Consider the following 18239-nt stretch of genomic DNA (forward strand, 5'->3'; position numbering starts at 1 on the left):
CTGCACTGAAATACACTTGTAACTAATAAGATAAACAGGTCTCTTAGGGGAACCAAGACTCACAGCTTTTCATCTTTTTCAGAAAAACTTTAATTACACATAAAACAGGACCCCAAAACCCCCAGAAATGTGTTCAAACTTTAAATAACCTGCCAAATTTAGTCAAATGGGAGTGGTTAGGGGGTATGATCACAAAAATCGCAGCGCTGCATTTATTTTTGTCTTTCCATTTTCAAAATGTTGGGAGGTATCATATATCTTTTTAACCAGTGTATATATCCAAACATTAATTATGTGTACTGTGGATTGTTTTTTGTATACAGAATGTATTTTTTCAGACAAAATGTGCTTTGGACAAAAAGCACCCCATAGAAATCTGGCACAGTTTTAACTCAAATGCTGTCAGTGAAAGAGTTAAACGCACTCCGCGACTCATTCGTTCTCCAGATAGGAACGCCAATACTTTCGTTTTACTAAACTTTCCATTTCCTGTGTTTGGGAGCGCAGCACCTCCTCCCTTCCTCCCGCCCAATAACACAGCCGCCCAGTCCGCTAAATGGGAGAACACAAGAGGCAGGTTATCCGCCGTGCCGTCACATGGACACGCCCACAAACACCGTAACTCGGCGGCAAAGTTGGCTGCTCTGCATTGCAAGCAATTTTTGCCCTTATTAAATATGGCCGGCGCCGGTGGACTGACGTAGGAGACATTTCTTTGAAATCACCGGGGAGGGAAAACGTAGTTGAGCGGAATGGAGTCTGTACCAGCGAAGAGGAAAGCCGATGGCACGAAATTGCTTTTGGGGCGACAAGGACATAATCGGAACCTTGTGGAAGGAAGCATCACGAGGATCAAGATGGAGAACTTTTTGTGAGGACCAGAGATATGGGGTGTCCAGTTCCATTAGCTGTCATTTATAAGCATTTAGTTCCCTAATAATTCATGTGAGGAGGGGGCATTGTCTATTCCAGCAGCACCTTACATATATTTCTTATTAAAGTTAGCACTGAGGGACACCTTATCAATGGGTGCCCCAGCCGAACTGTCAAACTCCATCTTTTAGCAGAACTGGGGTATGGCACTACTCGCACTCCTTTCCTAACTTATTAGCCTTGGCCAGAAAGCAAATCTCAGACACTGCTTTTATAGAGGGATGAGGGCAAAAGAGAAAGAAACAGTGACATATAGACCTCAGTATGTCTATAAAGATTCTCATTCATCCAGGTCATGATATACAGTAAATAGTAGAATTTAGTCTAAAACAACTAGACTTTTCTGAAAAAAAGAAAATTCCAGTTGCTTTAGACTTAATTCTACTAGATACTGTAGACTGCGGTAGCAAAACACTTGTGTGAGAGGTTTTGCCATATAGATCTGGTGTCCACTGCTCCACGTGAGTCTCTTTGGATGCTTTTTATTTAATATTAGTTGCAGTGATGTGAATTTTAGGTGGTGTTGTCCACTGGTAGACAAAACACTTTGTGTGCCATAGCCCAAATGGAAACTGCCTAACACTGCAAATACAGGTGGTTTTTAAAATGCATGGTGGATGAGTGATTTTAGGCATTTCTATTCAAGTTAAACTATGCTGTTGAAAAACCATCCTGTATGCCAGGGGTCCCCAACCTTTCTTTCTTGTGAGCCACAGTCAAATGTAAAAAGACTTTGAGAGCAACACAAGCACCATAAAAGTTCATGTAGGTGCCAAATAAGATTGGCTATTAGGCAGCCTCTATGCACACTATCAGCTTACAGGGGGTTTTATTTGGTAGTAAATCTTGTTTTTATTCAACCAAAACTTGCCACCAAGCAATTTAAAAATAACTACTTGGTTTGGGGGCACTGAGAGCAACATCCAAGGGGTTGGTGAGCAGCATGTTGCTCACGAGCCACTGGTTGGGGATCACTGCTGTATGCCATTAGTTTTACACTCTCTGAATAGACTTGTAAAGCAAAGGACATACATAAACTCTTATATTATGGTTTAGTCATTTACAAGGACAATGCCTCCATATCCTAAATACATTATACAGAGAGCGGTAGAGGTTAGTGACACCTCAGAGCCAATGGGAACTTTAGAACCTAACATACAGTGAGAAACAGTGGTTAATAACATGCTAGGAACCCCCACCTTTCCAAAAATCAGGTTACTTGAAGGCTGGAGTAAGTTTCAGCATTCTACAGGTAAAAAAATTCTCAAAAGTTTTTGTAGCGATAAATAAACTTCTATGAGCAACATGTTGGCTGATGTCAGAATAGCACTCAGCAAGATAATAGGAAGAAAATATCTGTCAGTAAATGCAGGGAGATAAGAACTGACAGGTCCCCTTTAAGTTAACTTTTAGCATGTTATTGAATGGGCAATTCTGAACAACTTTTCAACTGGTCTTAATTATTTATGTTTGATTATTTGCCTTCTGACTCTTTCCAGCTTTTCAGCCAAAAACCTCTTTCTGTGAGGCTACAATTTTATTGTTATTGTTACTTTTTATTACTAATTTTTCTATTCATGTCCTCTCCTATCCATCTATCAGTCTCTCATTCAGATTACTTCCTGGTTGCTAAGATAATTTGGACCTTCACAACCAGAGTTGCTTAACAAAAAATGAAATAGTTAAAAAACTAAAAATAATATAAATGAAGACCAATTTCAAATTGTCTTAGAATATTATTCTCTAAATCGTTCTAAAAGTTAACTCAAAGGTGAACAATCCCTTGCAAAACACACTGTGTAATATATTTGTCAAAATCATGATTGATACTTAAGGGCACAACTGCTTCCTGCTGCTTGATTGCTGCAGTGGACAAGCCTATGGGACACATCAGGATTGTACACCAGCAGAAGAAAGGCCGGTCATTTGTGTGCCTGGTGAAATAAATGTGATGTGCCTGTCACTGTGGGGTGGGTTTAGGTCACAAAATGTGAACACAAGCATTATCTGACAAAATACATCCCCTTGTATGCAGTGATGGGTAGATTGCATTTATTTCTTGGGCAACACACCCGGAACATTTGTGGGAGGGATCAGCCTTAAACACAGTGTGCTGTAGGCTATAGACCTGTAGCAAGCATTGCATGTTTTATTATATAATCAGATGTGTATTTCCCTTTTGACCTGGTTGAAAGCAATAACTCCTTTTTATTTCTCTGTTTTAGGACATATGACCATTGTGAGGTGTTTCCAGGGCCACACTTAAACATGATTGTTGGTGCTAATGGAACAGGAAAGTCTAGTATTGTTTGTGCCATATGTCTTGGACTAGCTGGCAAAACAGCATTTATTGGTCGTGCAGACAAGGTAAATAAGTTATTGTGTTATCCATTGTAAAAATCTAGACAAAGCATATTTGCACATTTTTCAGTATTTTGGTTATATGTTATCCTGTACTGGACATTTTAATGTACTGTACCATACAATATCTACCCTAAACTTGCAGAGGGCCTAATTTGTTTTTAGCCCCTCAGAAATAAACTATTTCCAGTTTTGAAATATATGTATAAGAAAAATTGTATAGATAAATAAATGAAATCATGTAACCTTTTTTCCCCCTCTTGACACAGGTTGGATTTTACGTGAAGCGGGGCTGCCAAAAAGGATTTGTTGAACTGGAACTGTAAGAATATACTGAGATCTAGTAATTGATCCAACTGTGATTTTTTGTTATTGTTTAACTAGCTGTTGATTTGTTCTACCAGAGGGAGGAAGGGGTAAAGCCCCTAGTATATGAGGCCTTTCACAGCAAAAGGCAGATGCTTGAGCATTTTGGTGCTAACATTCACCTGTCACAAATGTAATAAATATAAATAGGCATTTATGCATCAATATAAAGGTTCTGAGTTTAGTACTTTCATTTTAACCTTAAATGTACACACATTTAGAAACTGAAGCTGGCATGCGCATTAAAGTTTTATTGCCAGCTTTAGTTTCCTCCATTTTTCATGTTCATAGAATTTGGAATGCAAGAGTAAGTATATCAAATAAAAGTTAGAAAGCTCCAGTCTTCATTAGGGGGCACATTTACTAAGCAGTTTTGAGATAAAGTTGGATTTTTTCTTCTTGATAATTTCGAGATTTCCTAACGGGTTTTTGCCCCGAAAAATTTGAGTTTCTTTAGACTAGTTCCCATAATTCGTGATTTGTGTAGATAACTTTTTTTTGTCAAAAGAATTCGTCAGGTTTGATCCATCGAGTACCATTGAGTCCTATGGAGGCTTAGAATAGTAGAGGAATAGAATAGTCAGTGACAGCCTGTCCTTGAACTTTCAATGAGAAGGTAATCCCCTCATTGTTTTCAGTTTCACCCAATTTAAAGGGGAAGTTAATCCCCTCATTGTTTTCTTTTTTACACGTTTTCAAAAGTTAATCCCATTGTTGATTTTTATTTCACCCAGTTTCAAGTTTCATTATTATTTTCCAGGAATGAGTGCCAATGCTCCTAAAATGGCTGCTGGAGCAATTCCTGTTTGGGGAAAAATAAAGAGGATTCATGGAAAAGAATGTTCATTTAAACTCAGATTTTTAGAGTTTTAACAATACTTTCAACTCAAAAAATTTGGGATTTTCGAATGTTGACTCAAATTTTTTGTACGAACACTTCAAGCATTATCGTGAAATTTTATAAATACAGCCAATGGGTTTAATTCGAATTTATACCATGTCGAGTTTATACTACTTTCAAGGCCAGAAAAAAACAAAGTTTAGTAAATGGGACTCTAACTGTGAAATTCTGCAAGTGTGTCTAATATTTGTCTAATATTTGGCACTTCAAAAGTGGTACAGGTATGGGATCTGTTATCCGGAAACCTGTTATCCGGAAAGTTTAGAATTACGGAAAGGCCATCTCTCATAGACTTTATTATAAGCAAATAATTTTGATTTTTAAAAATTGTTTTCTTTTTCTCTGTAATAATAAAGCAGTAGCTTGTACTTGATCCGAGCTAAGATAAAATTAATCCCTATTGGAGGCAAAACATTCCTATTGGGTTTAATAAAGTTTGAATGATTTTTCAGTGAATTTAAAGTATGGAGATCCAAATTACAGGAAGATCCCTTATCCGGGAAACCCCAGGTCCCGAGCATTCTGGATAAGCGGTCTCATACTTGTACTAGTGCTGGGCGGTATGACCAAAAATTTATATCACGGTATTTTTCAAAATTATATTGGTATAACGGTATTTGACGGTATTTTTTTTTTTCCCCATGCATGATTAGGTGACCACCCCAAACACCCCCCCCAACCTCAAACACCCCCCCATCCGCAACCCCCCCCCCCACCCCACCCCATCCCACCCCAAACACCCCCCCATCCCCTTCACATAAATATAAATTACTGGCCAGGCAGCTGCAGGCACCCCCTGACAGCTCACATTGGTATCCGACTCTGAGTGATGCGTCCTAGCGACGGCGCTTTTGTAGAGTGTGCGCGCTGACGTCACGTGCGCGCTGACGTCACGCGTGCAACCCGGAAATAGTAAGAAAAATTGCCAGGAGGCGCGCACACCGGTATGCCGGTATGTTAAAAATTTATATCATTTTTAAAGAAAAAAAACGGTGTTCGGTTTATACCGGTATACCGCCCAGCACTAACTTGTACAGACATCTCTGTGATTTTATACTTTTTCCTAACTGCTCACAGTAAAGTTTTAAAGTTTTCAAAGAACATACAATCAACAAAAAATTATATCTAGGAGAACAGAACCTGTTACAGTGTATTGTCTCATTTCTGCCTGTGGACATTACACAAGTGTTTCGTTTGAATATGTATTTTTTTTCTCATAAGCATGTCTTTTCCCAGGTACAAAGCATCTGGAAATGTGACCATAAAACGTGAGATTCAAGTTGCAAACAACCAGTCTGTGTGGTATATTAACCATAAAAATGCAACACTGAAAATGGTTGAGGAGCAGGTAGCAGCTCTGAACATTCAAGTTGGAAACCTTTGTCAATTCCTACCACAGGTTTGAGATTTATCTCATTTTTAGAGCTTTTGCATCTTAGAGTGCCAACTAGACCTAAATACTTTATTCATTTTTTTAGGAATATTTTGCAACATCCATTGAACTTAATATATATGAAATTGTATGTGGTGTGTAGTAAGAGAATTCAGTGTACTGAAAGCATATTTATTTGCAATTATTACTTCTGTGCTGCACTGTAGCATCTTTTCCTGACTCTCTTTTATGTAATAAGCAATCCTATTGCTATTCAATGCAGTGCATTAGAACCTTGATTTTACATCCCTGAATTTTAAGCTTTCCTGAAATTTTAGGTTCTTGCATTCCAGTGTTGGACCAAGCTGACCAGGCGCCCAGTGGTCCCTCTGGAAAAAATGTTCCCTCCTGTTGTGGTCTCCTGGAAAACATAAAATCGAGATTCTACCCTTGCATAGTTTGCCCCTGAGAAGGGCATTAAGTGCAATGGAATGCTTTTTTAGATGAGATTGGTTTGCCAAAGTAACCTTATGGGCCACTTCTTTGTCTTGTCCTGAGACTTTGTCAATTGGATGTGTGCTCGTGAAATCTGAAACTGTTAGATATCATTTGTTTGGCATGCAGACAATAAAAAAAAGTAATTCATGTCTAAATGAAACCTGCCTCTTTATTTGTAGGACAAAGTTGGGGAATTTGCTAAGTTATCTAAAATTGAACTTCTGGAAGCAACTGAAAAATCTGTTGGTACTCCAGAAATGTACAAATTTCACTGTGAATTGAAGAACTGTAGAGAAAAAGAAAAGGAACTCGAGGTTTGTTTTTATTTTTTGTCCATTTTATTTTTTTTTGTCTGTCTATTTTGGATTTGGCTGAACCCCGAACTCTTTGTGAAAGATTCGGCCGAATACCAGACCAAATCCTAATTTGCATATGAAAATTAGGATCAGGAAGGGCTAAAGAGACATGCTCGGTGAGAAATGTTCAACTTCCATGTTTATTTGACAAAGTCACATGACTAAGGATTCTGATTCAGTTCAGCCAGGAGCATGGATTCAGTTGAATCGGAATCCTGACGAATCTTGACTGAATCCTGGATTCGTTGCATCCCTATTCACAACAACCTCATTATGACCATCGTACATTTGGACTTTCTTGTGCTAAAAGCTTTATAATGGTCTTTTGAGAAGGGATTATTATTGCATAGCTTTTAATTAACATAATTCATCCATTAGGTTGCTGTGGTTGTAATATTGCTCCAGTGTTAATAGATCTGATAATATTAGAGGCATAATTAGTTATGTGTTACTTTTGCTTAATGTGTGAGAAACCTTATTCTTTTTTATAGTGACGTAGGATGTGTGAAATCGAGTAACATACATCTAGGGCAAATTTTTGGAAGATGGCTTAACTAGGCATGCAAATCCTTATAGTTATGCCAGTATTTCAGGCTTATGGAATATGGTATATTTGCCACTCCTGTGTATTCAGGGAGTTTGGCAGCAATGATGCATGTGTATTATAATATTATAACATAGCCACTGTTTTTACAGAGTGCTTGCAAAAGTAAAGCAGAGTTTTTGGAAAAATTAAACCAAAGGAATGAACGTAACAAACAAGAAGTTGAGAGGTACTACCAGCAAAAGCGCCACCAAGATAAAATTGACATGTTGGAGAGAAAGCGACCCTGGGTGGTAAGTGCATTTAACCTTTGGTGTCCTTGTTTAGCTGATCTGAGATCTAAAATAGGAGTACTCCCTTATTAATCATTTTCTACTGAGGGGTAATGATTTATGTACAGTAGATACCTGGTTTAAACCTGTCATGCCCAATAGTCATTTTTTAGTACAGTGTAAGCAGTGCTTCCTACTGTGATCAAGGAACAAAATAATCTTTTATTGTTTCCCCTCAATCTATATATACATTAGACATACATTAGTCATTAGTTTAGTGCTAGAGCTACTATGGGGCTCAGGAGCAAAAACAAAAAAATCCCAGTGGCTCTTTTCATTATTAATTCTTTATTCTTTGCAGGAATATGAAAATGTGCGTCAGCAGTATGAGGAGGTAAAAAAAAGATGTAACAATATAAAGGACGAGCTAAAGAAATTACAAGAATTACAAGCGCCACTCAATCAAAAAATCCAGCAAATCGAAAAGAGACAGAGAGCCATAGATGAAAAGATTAAAAATAAAGTAAGCCTTTTTGCTGTAGACAACACACTACCTCTGATTTACAAAATCAATATTTTGATCTTTATGTCTTTCTGTTCATTACTTAGCAGCTGTTTCGGTTCAGTCAGATATAGTCATTTATGGATGCTGCAGAACCTACTTGCAACTTTCTCCCCTATTTTACTTCCTAGTAATTTAATTAGACATTTAGGTACACAGGTTTTATTTGTGGGGTTAAACTCCCCTTTTTGGGGAAACATGCTCCTGTTTGCTCGCACCTCACCATAAATTGAGCACTCCAGTAAAAGTTTTGAAAGTCCAGCTGATATTGTGTTTGGTGTGAGAGTGACACATGCATGCAGTTCCTGTGTCTATTAATTAGGGGACCCTGGAGCTACTGCCAGGTCCAGAGGTAGTGGTAGGTCCAGGGTTCCTCTGCAACTGGGCTTGATTCAGACTTGGAGGCAGGATTGATTGAGCAGCACTAATAGCAATTATACCAAAGTAGATCATTTTGATGTGGTTAAACACTCAATTGACTGCGAGGTAATTAGTTCAAGCACAACTGTGCTTGCAATATAATTGACCCCGGATGCCTTCCACATATTCTGAGATGATTTTCTGTAAAATATTTTTTATTACTTTTTAAGTCCTACATAAAAATGTTTGCATATGAGGGCAATAGTTTATTTGCCGACAAACTGGTCTTTTGTGTTTTTGCAAGTACCTGTAATATTGTCTGAAAATCTATAGTAGAGTACCTGTGTTGCTTCTGTGCCAGACTCTGTTCTTTAAGTGTGTGTACTTTTTAATAATCCTTCTTTTTACTTCTTCAACAGGCAGTTGAGATAAAGGAAACCTCTAGGAACTGTAAGCAAAAACAGGACGAGCTGGAACAAAAAGACAAGAAGGTAAAGTGCTGTTTCCTTCCTTTCATTAGCTTTACTTCTACATTATATTTACAATGCCAGTATAAATCTAGTACAGATATGGGACCTATTATGCAGGATGCTCAGGACCTGGTGTTTTACTGGTCTTTTACGGGTCTTTCCGTAATTTGACTCTCAAGCCTTATCTCTACAAAAAAAATTATTTAATCGTTTAAATAACCCCAATAGGATTGTTTTGCTACAAATATGGATTCGCCCAGCTTTCTTACCATCATATATAAGGTACTGTCTTCCTATTGCAGAGAAAAGGGAAAAATGGATTTATTCACTTAGTTAAAACTTCTCTCTAGTCCTATGGGGGGGATAAAGGAACCATGGGGTAAACACCCTTCAATCAGAGGCAGGACACTTTAAAAAGAGCTAAAATCCTTCCCCCCCATATAAGCCCCTTCTCCCACCAGGCACTTCAATTATATTCACATGAACCAAGCAACATTACCAACAAAGATCCAAACATAAGAACATAATCTGGCTGAGAAGAAGGAGAAAAAAAACTCCCCTGTGTCCCCATAGGACTAAAGAGGAAAGGATTTAACGGTAAGTGAATAAACCCATTTTTCTCTCATATCCTTGGGGACACAGGACCAAGGGGACATACCAAAGCCGTCCCCTAACAGGGTGGGAAGAAAACAGATAATTTAGGTGATCGCTATTAAGTGAATCCCATTTACAGAACTACTGATTGCAAAACTTCATGTCCAAATGCTGCCTCAGCGGAGGCAAAAGTATCAAAATGGCAAAATTTTGTAAACAAGGACCATGTTGCACCCTGCATAACTGTTAAGCAGAGGCAATGTTCCTGCAAGCCCACAATGCACTAATTCCTCACGTAGAGTTTGAAAAGGATGTGGTTTCTGGAGGGAAATGTATGCCAGACGGACTGTCTCTCTTTAATGCACCAAGCACTGGTAGCTTTAGACGCTGGTAGTCCCTTTTGGTTGCCAAATGGTATCATTAAAAGTTAATTAGACTTGAGAAAATTAGCTGTATGATCCACATACATGCACAAGGCACGCAAAATGTCTAGATTGTGGAGTTTCACCCCTTTGCTAGTGCTAGTTATTAGATGAACTACAAAACAAGGGTATCATTATCTCCTCATTTATATGAAATGGAGATTCCACCTTGGGTAAAAGGAATGAAACTGTTTGCAAAACTACCTCCTGCTCGTAAAATATCTGATACAGAGAGGTTAAGGACAGAGCACCAAGCTCTGAGACCCTACGAGCTGAAGATATTGCTGTTAAGAATGCTTCTCAATCGCCACATCAAAGATCTTGCTTATCTCATTTGCAGCAGCAAGATTTTTGGTCCCTCCTTGTTGGTTGAGATACGCTATTGCTGTAGCATTGTCCGATTGGATCTGGACATCGAACCCCATCAACTGGTCCTCCCAGTGGAGAACTATTCTTTGGATTGCCCTGATCGCCAGGATATTTATTAAGAGTTTATTTTTTACATCCTACCAGTGGTCCTTGGCTGTCTGTTTCCTAAATGTTGATCCCCGTTCTGACAGACTGGCATTAGTGGTTATCACCTGCCATGCTAGTTCCGCTAGGGACCGGCCCTGAGACAAATGTGCTGGAACCATCGACTACACCAGGGATCGCACTGTCATGGCTGTAAGATTGATTCTGTGAGTAAGCTGGTTATTGCTTCTCTATGCTGACCAAAATGTTTCTCTGTAGTCGCCTGAAATGGAACTGTGCAAACTGAACAGCTTCCATTGACGACACTATCATTCCCAGCACCTTCTCTTCCAGAAGAAAGATTCCCTGGAAGGTCTCGAATATGAAACCCAGAAAGGGCATTTCCCTGGGCAGGAATTAGGGACAATTTGTGACTTTTAATCATCAAGCCAAAGTCCTGCAGAACCTGTATGGATCATTCCAGGTCCTTCTCTGCTTGTTGACTTGACCGAATCAGAGTTTGGAGTAATAGATACTCCCTGGACTCAGAGGCCGCCATGGTGGACATGATCTTGGTGAATATGCATAGGGCTAATGAGAGCCCAAAAGGCAAGGCTGTGAATTGAAAGTGATTGTCTGGGAAGGCAAAGATAAACTTTGGGAGGAGGAAAGATTCTCTTGGTTCCAAGAGATGATGGTTTGCACTGGCTCTATTTTAAAAAGGACTGTAAAGTATCAATTTGTTTGGACGTTATTGAGATTCAGCACAAGATGGAATGTTCTGTTCTTATTTGGAACAAAAAGAAGCAACGGCACTCAAGGGCTTAGTCCAGGGCTCTGCCCTTAAAATCCTTTATTGCGAAACATGCAACGTTTCGAGGCTAAGACAGCCCCTTTGTCTTAGCCTCGAAACGTTGCATGTTTCGCAATAAAGGATTTTAAGGGCAGAGCCCTGGACTAAGCCCTTGAGTGCCGTTGCTTCTTTTTGTTTGGAATTTGTGGAGAGGGTGCCGATCCCTTTGAGCACTGTGCACCGGGCGTGAGTATTGATTGAGAGCTGAGGGTGTGCGGGTAAGGGTGCAAACTGTGTCTGTTCTTATTTGGAACCACAAACAGAGTAGAAACCTGTGAACCATCAGGATGGATGTAGAAGAAGAAGAATCTTGGTGGGAAAGGGTGATGAAGAATTTCCTGGAAGATGAGGATCCTTTGGAGTTGCGAAATCCTTGACCCCCCCAAAAATCTGGATTTCTTTTCGGCAAAGGGGTTGCTTCTAAATTTTGTCTGGGGCGATAGGGTGCTTTTCCCCCTTGGTAGTCTGTGAGGTGGTCTTCTATATTTCTTCTTCAAACAGGCATGAGGCATAATGTGTGACGTGCTGCCACCGTCAGGGCAGAGGAATGTGCCACTGTTTAAGGTCATCCAGAGAAGCATCACAAAGTGAGATAGCTTGATGCATATGCAAGGCAATGGTCTTGTGGTCCTCTACTGACATCTTTTCTTGAATCCCACTTAAAAGAATTTTAGACCATGCACCAAGTGCTCTACCTACCCAGGCTGTTGCTAAAATGGGATGAAAAAATTGCCCTGAGGAAGCATTCCAACTTCTTATTGGTGGCATGCTTAAAGACTGAAGCATCCTGGACCAATAACATAGTTGCATAGGGTTGAAAAAAAGTCCATCAAGTGCAACCCTTCCAAGTAAACCCATCTCCCTTTAACAGGGAGATGGCCCACACTGGCACTTCAGGTGTTTCAGTGGCCGCAGAGCCTGAGGAAGCCGGAGAATCTGCCGGTGTATTTCCCCCCAAATACTGCCACTGTTGGCAAGGAAGGACTTTACGCAGAAACTGCAGGCTCTGTTAGTGTTGCAGCAGGCTGCACATACAGGATCCTTCTGCCCAGACTTTTGAGTGCATGCAAAGAAAATGACCTTAATTGTCACCTTAATGGGTCACTCGTTCCTTCAGCTATTTTATAAATATATGAGATTTTTAAAGTAGTATTTATCCGTGGTTGAAAGTTTGCCATTTAATAAATACACCTTTTTAAAAAAAAAAAAAAAAAAAAAAAAACTCCATAGGAATGAATAGAGAGTTGTAGAATTTTACTGTGATGAGCTATAATGTCACTAAATCTGCCCCTAAGTGTGAATATGGTCTTTGTTCAACAGTGCTACACACATCTTCTTCTATGATTGCTTCTCACAATGCCTGATGTCTTACATGTTCTTTATATGTTTTAGATTGAGGAAGTTCAGCAGGCACTAAGAATGAAAAGAGATGAAGAGCAGGACAGACAGAAGAAGATTGGTAACATTCGGAAAATGATAGAAGATTGGAAGAAGGAGCTCGGCACTATGACAAACCAAGAAAACCTTCAGCCAGAAATGGATTCTATTACCACTGACTTGCGACACATCCAGAATGAGAAAGCAAATATTGAAAGTGAAATGAGTGACCTGAGAATGGAGAGGGATATTCAGGAGAGAGAAAAAAAAGGTATAGTTTCCGCCAATACCAGATGTAGATATAAACATACAATTTGTTTTAAATTCTAGTATAGTAGAAAATTATAGTAGCAAATTTGTGTGTACATATAAACCATTACTCAAAGGCAGTTTAGATGCATATTGAAAACACACAGCCGTGATTTGCTAATCTATATTATGTATATAAAAATGATAAAAAAAAAAACATTTGATACGTATACAGTATATAACAATTCAATGTTTTTAGTCTGTATTATGTATCTTTTCATGTGTTTTTATAATTTCTTAAAACAGATAAGGCTAATAGAATTAAGCAGTTTGACAACTTAATGAATTTCAAAGAAGAAAAACTAAAGAGAATGTTTACAGATACTTATAATGCTGTTGTGTGGTTAAAAGAAAATAAAGATCGCTTTAAGAAGCGTGTTTGCCAACCAATGATGCTGGAAGTAAGTCATGAATTTAAACCATATCATCCTGTCTTGCATGCCTTATTGAGCCCTCCTTTTCTTAAAGCATGGGTTGCTCTTTTGCTTTGCACAGAAGTTGTCAGTGTTATTCCACTATACTGTAAATAACGCTAATGCCTTTCTATTCATTGAATACCTAATATGACTTGTTTTCATTTGTACAGATTAATATGAGAGACCAATACCATGCAAAATATGTTGAAAATCATATTTCCATGAATGATATGAAGGCTTTTGTTTTTGAAAGCAAAGAGGATATGGAAGTGTTTCTAAGAGAAGTAAGAAACCTAATATGTTTACATATTTCAAGAATACTGCTTTATAAATATAGTTAGGTTTTCCTTTTTGTCTATGTAGCATAAATTTACTTATATAATCCATTTTTAAAATTATTTTAAAGGAGAAGAAAGTCAGGTTACCAGGAGATTGTGTGTGCACATAAGAGCTTTGAGAATGCAATTCGCCCCCTCGCTCTTTTTGACATGTAGCAAACAAATGGAAAAGGGATTTTATCTAGTTATTTATCTATAAAACAACAACAATAGAAATGTTATTGGAGGGGGTAGAATGGATTTTTGCATAGCATGTTTTTAATGCTACTGGTCCTTTTAAGTGCTGGGTTTCTAAGTAGCCAAGTATGCAATGCTAAAGTCCCAGAAACAGCTTTTTGTGCAAGCACTTGTCAGGCAATAGAACTTTTTTTGTGCACTGTTGCCTGACCAGTGCTTCTAAGGCAGTTTCTCTGTTAGCCCATGGTCTGTTTCAGCCCTTTGGGCTACTTATAAACATAGCACTTAAAGCACTACCCAGTGTGGCATTGACCTTTAGCCTTTAGCTGTGCTGAATTTTCCAAATACTTTTTCTGTAATACCCAATGCAATTCTCGTAGACATACAAATATAATCCCTGTAAAGTCACATATAAGACTGCAAAAAATGTCCCATGCCCTGTAAGCCAAGATGCATTTGTATCTTGAAGATCCATGAAGTGCAATAAAAGATTGTTAAAGTTTTGTGTTTTTTTTAATTAGTTATTCGTTGTGGTTTTTTTTTTTTTCCAAATTTCATTTTCTAGTATACTGGATTCTTTTTTCTTTTTGCTTTTAGGTCCGTGATAAGCAGAAACTGAGAGTAAACACTGTATGCTCACCCGAAGAACCTTATGCAACGCGAAGGCCTACAAGACCTATTTCTGATCTACAGTGAGTCATGGTCTGGGTTGGCTTTTTAGATGTACTGTACTTTGCCCTTACTCTTTAGATTGTAAGCTATTGTGAGCAGGGCCCTCTAGAGCTTTGTTTGTTATAAATTAATGTAAAGTGCTTCGTAACGGGCTGTCACTATATAAATTTAAGGTGATACTGTATACTGCAATTAATGAAGGCTTTATACTGCTAATTCTGTGTGTCAAACACAGTTAGGTAATTGGTTATCCGGAAACCAGTTATCCAACAAAAGCTCCAAATTACAAAAAAGGCCATCTTCCATGGACATTATTTTAATGAAAAAAAAAAAAACCTCATATTTTTAAAAATTTTCTTTTTCTCTGTTATAAAACAGTAGTTTGTACTTGATCCTAACCAAGCTATGATGAATCCTTTATTGGAGGCAAAGCAATCCTATTGGGTTTATTTAATGTTTAAATATTTTTGTAGTAGATCCATTATCAAGAAAAACCAAAGGTCCCAAGTGTTCTAGATAACGGGTCCCATACCTGTACAACATTAAAGAGTAGTCAAAGAACCTGTCTGAGAGTTTCATAGCCAGAAAACCAGTGCAATGGCTGATAAAGAAGGGAAACTGGTATAGATAGACTGGAAACCAGGTTCCCATGAAGGAAATATTTCTGTGGATCTGCAGGGCATACTTCTGCCTTTACTTCATAGTGGGTTACAAGGATTTCTGCTACTGCAGGTAATATACATGCTACAACTGCCCCATTGGTGTGCATTTTTTAATCTTTATTTCCTATCATCTACAGGCAGTATGGATTTTTTTCTTACCTGAGAGAATTATTTGATGCTCCTGATCCAGTGATGAACTACCTATGCTACCAGTATAATGTACATGATGTCCCTGTTGGAACAGAGCAAACCAGATCTATGATTGAAAAAGTAAGTAAACTGGGTATGAGAAAAAAAGGGTGTTATTCACTTAAAGCAAAATAAAAAAAAACAAAAAAACTCTTCTTGCTGGTTATCTTTAGATTTTACCTTAGTTAATTTTATTCTACCTACTTATAGTTAAAAATGAACCAATATGTAGAAATAAGTGTGAAATATATTGTTAGAGCCTGCAAATGTGGCACTTGTAACCCATTTTTTTTGTGTGGAACACTGGCTAGTGTGCACTGTTGATCATGACTACAACCGTGCTAGTTGTATCTGCTGAGGGATTATCTGTTATCAATTGTATAGCCAGCCAGTAAGGCTCAGCAGTGGGTGTTACAGCCAAAACTCATTTGTGTGCCTTGCAGCATAGCAGTCTTATTTTTGAGGGTCGGACTTTCCTTTTTATTCGGTCACTGAAGAAAAAACCTTTTGGGATAATTCCATACAAAATATCAAAGAAAATAAGTGTCACTATACATAAAGTAGACAAACAGTGGTGTTATACGAACCTTGTCCCCCACAAGGATTTTATCACTTTAGGTAAATAACCTGATGGCTCCATATTTCTGTCTCCATATTTTAGAAGTGTCACACAGTATCTGATTAAAGAAACTGAAGGATTACCTTGTTAGCTTTATATATACTCCTTTCTCACATGATCTTCCACTAGGAATGTGTCCAACTTGCCCACTGAATAAGTCACTCTTGGATTTGAATAAAAATCTCATAGAGCCTGTCTCCAAAGTTCCACCTGGGCCTGGCTAGAACCAACTTTTTTTTTTTCTTCTTTTGTAATATTGACCATAATATTTCCAAATGTGCATAACTATATACACCCTTTTTAGGTAATTCAAGAAACCAAACTTCGTCATATGTACACAGCAGAGGAAAAGTACACCACAAAAACATCTGTTTATAGCCAGAAACTTATTTCAAGTAATGTGTCATTAAAAGGAGCCCAGTTCTTAACTGTCACAGTTGATGCAGAAGAAAGGCGGCAGGTAGAAGAGCAGCTAAAGGTAAGCCAATTGTATTAACTATTTATTCCTTAATCGCACACACAAGAAAATAGAATTATATAGTGGTTGTAATAATACAGACCAACATGGATACTGAAAGGTTGTTCTGAATATGTTGACAACTAGACATACAAGGGACCAATGGCACCTGAAACAGAACTATTTCCTAAGATAGTCATGTATAAAATATACTACCACCACATATATTTGATATAATTGTAGAAATCCAAAAAAATAGGAAAAAAGCTTCAGCAGGTTTACTGCAGAACATTTATTGTGGGTAGTGGTAACACTACCTACAATAAATGTTTTGCAGTAAACCTGCTGAAGCTTTTTTCTTATTTTTTGGATTTCTACAATTGTTTTTGGTTGCAGCACAGAGCAACAACTAGGAGCTAAAGCTTTTTTTTTTGCAATTATTTTATACAAACTTCACCAATAATTTTTTATTTTTGTATATATTTGATATAATAACATAACATCATGACCTTACCCATAATAATGGGTGAGGAAGGCCCCTCAGCAATGATAATGAAATACACAAATATTCTCAAAAAGTACATATGACTCACAGTCTTCAATAAGAGTTCCTTGAAACATGGGTGTGAGAGCTCATGCGGTTAGCACCTAGGAGTTAGGGAACTCTTGCACCCAAATAAGTGTAAACTGCAAACTGGAGAGCTAAAGAACAAAACATTGCCCCTGTATTTAACACAACCCCTAGTCCAAAAGGCTGGTTTTAATAGGTGCCTGCTTCTACCAGCCATCAGGGCCATTCTGTACTTTTGATAGCATTTCACAATGTATTTGCTGAGGTAGGGATTTGTAGTCCAAGTATGGATTTGCCTAACTATTCCTTGCGCCAGCCATTACCCACACAGCCTCCCACTGATGTTTGAATATGTTGAGTGGTTACTGTTTATTATGTGTGAAAGCACAATCTGCATGAAAACGTAACCCAGAGTATTTTTGTCAGGATTAAATGCTGCTATTACTTTAGAACTATTTGTATAATCTGTATAATTTCAATAATAGCCATCTTTAGGCTTTATTTTAAATGGAACTGTGCACATCGTATAAAATTTGTAAACTACCATACACCATTTTCCTCTCAACAGTGGCATAGTTCTACAATCAAAATGTTTGATCATGTTGATTTTCCATTTTTTTTTTCTTTAATAATAGGAAATTCAAAGAAAATGTTCCAGTCTAGATGCTTCAATGGGGCAGCTAACTGAGAGACAAAGGTTACTGGACAGAAGAGACAATGAATTGAGAATGAGGAAAAAAGAGATTTCTGATATGAAAATAAAAAAGAAACAACTGGAACAAAGAATTTCTACAAAATATGACAGGTAGTATAGCTGCTAATGCATTCTTAATATCATTACTTTGTAGCTAAACAATTATTTTCAAAGAATAAGGGCTATGTCTCCATTCACTTAAAAGGTAAATTACCTGGACTTGCGTTCTGCTGGCCCACAATTTACATGAATGAAGGGGTAATTTGGAGCATTTTGTTGCTTGCTTAGCTGGAAATTGCAAAATTGCTTGAAATAAATGCTCTGAATCACTTTGTGTACCAGTGCCAACTTTTCCTCATCCCCCAAAATAAATTTGAAACGAACATATATACAAGTTCTTCATATAAGCATAAATAAAACACAATAATACACAGCCATGAA

General features: G+C 37.9%; 1 protein-coding gene across 2 annotated transcripts in view; it reads left to right on the plus strand.

Moving 5' to 3' along the window:
* Positions 1-563: 563 nt before the first annotated feature.
* smc5 (structural maintenance of chromosomes 5) overlaps positions 564-18239 on the plus strand; it is a 46689-nt gene continuing 29013 nt past the window's right edge. For both annotated transcript variants that reach the window (XM_018089385.2, XM_004910772.4), the window contains exons 1-15: positions 564-871; positions 3159-3300; positions 3564-3616; positions 5798-5960; positions 6611-6745; positions 7484-7624; positions 7965-8126; positions 8945-9016; positions 12710-12965; positions 13250-13404; positions 13590-13703; positions 14532-14626; positions 15406-15538; positions 16381-16554; positions 17740-17909. In XM_018089385.2, coding sequence (XP_017944874.1) covers positions 753-871; positions 3159-3300; positions 3564-3616; positions 5798-5960; positions 6611-6745; positions 7484-7624; positions 7965-8126; positions 8945-9016; positions 12710-12965; positions 13250-13404; positions 13590-13703; positions 14532-14626; positions 15406-15538; positions 16381-16554; positions 17740-17909 — 2084 coding nt within the window. In that variant the 5' untranslated portion in view covers positions 564-752. The remainder of the gene's footprint in view (positions 872-3158; positions 3301-3563; positions 3617-5797; positions 5961-6610; positions 6746-7483; positions 7625-7964; positions 8127-8944; positions 9017-12709; positions 12966-13249; positions 13405-13589; positions 13704-14531; positions 14627-15405; positions 15539-16380; positions 16555-17739; positions 17910-18239) is intronic.

This window comes from Xenopus tropicalis, chromosome 1 (genome assembly GCF_000004195.4).
Source record: "Xenopus tropicalis strain Nigerian chromosome 1, UCB_Xtro_10.0, whole genome shotgun sequence".
Lineage (NCBI taxonomy): Eukaryota > Metazoa > Chordata > Amphibia > Anura > Pipidae > Xenopus > Xenopus tropicalis.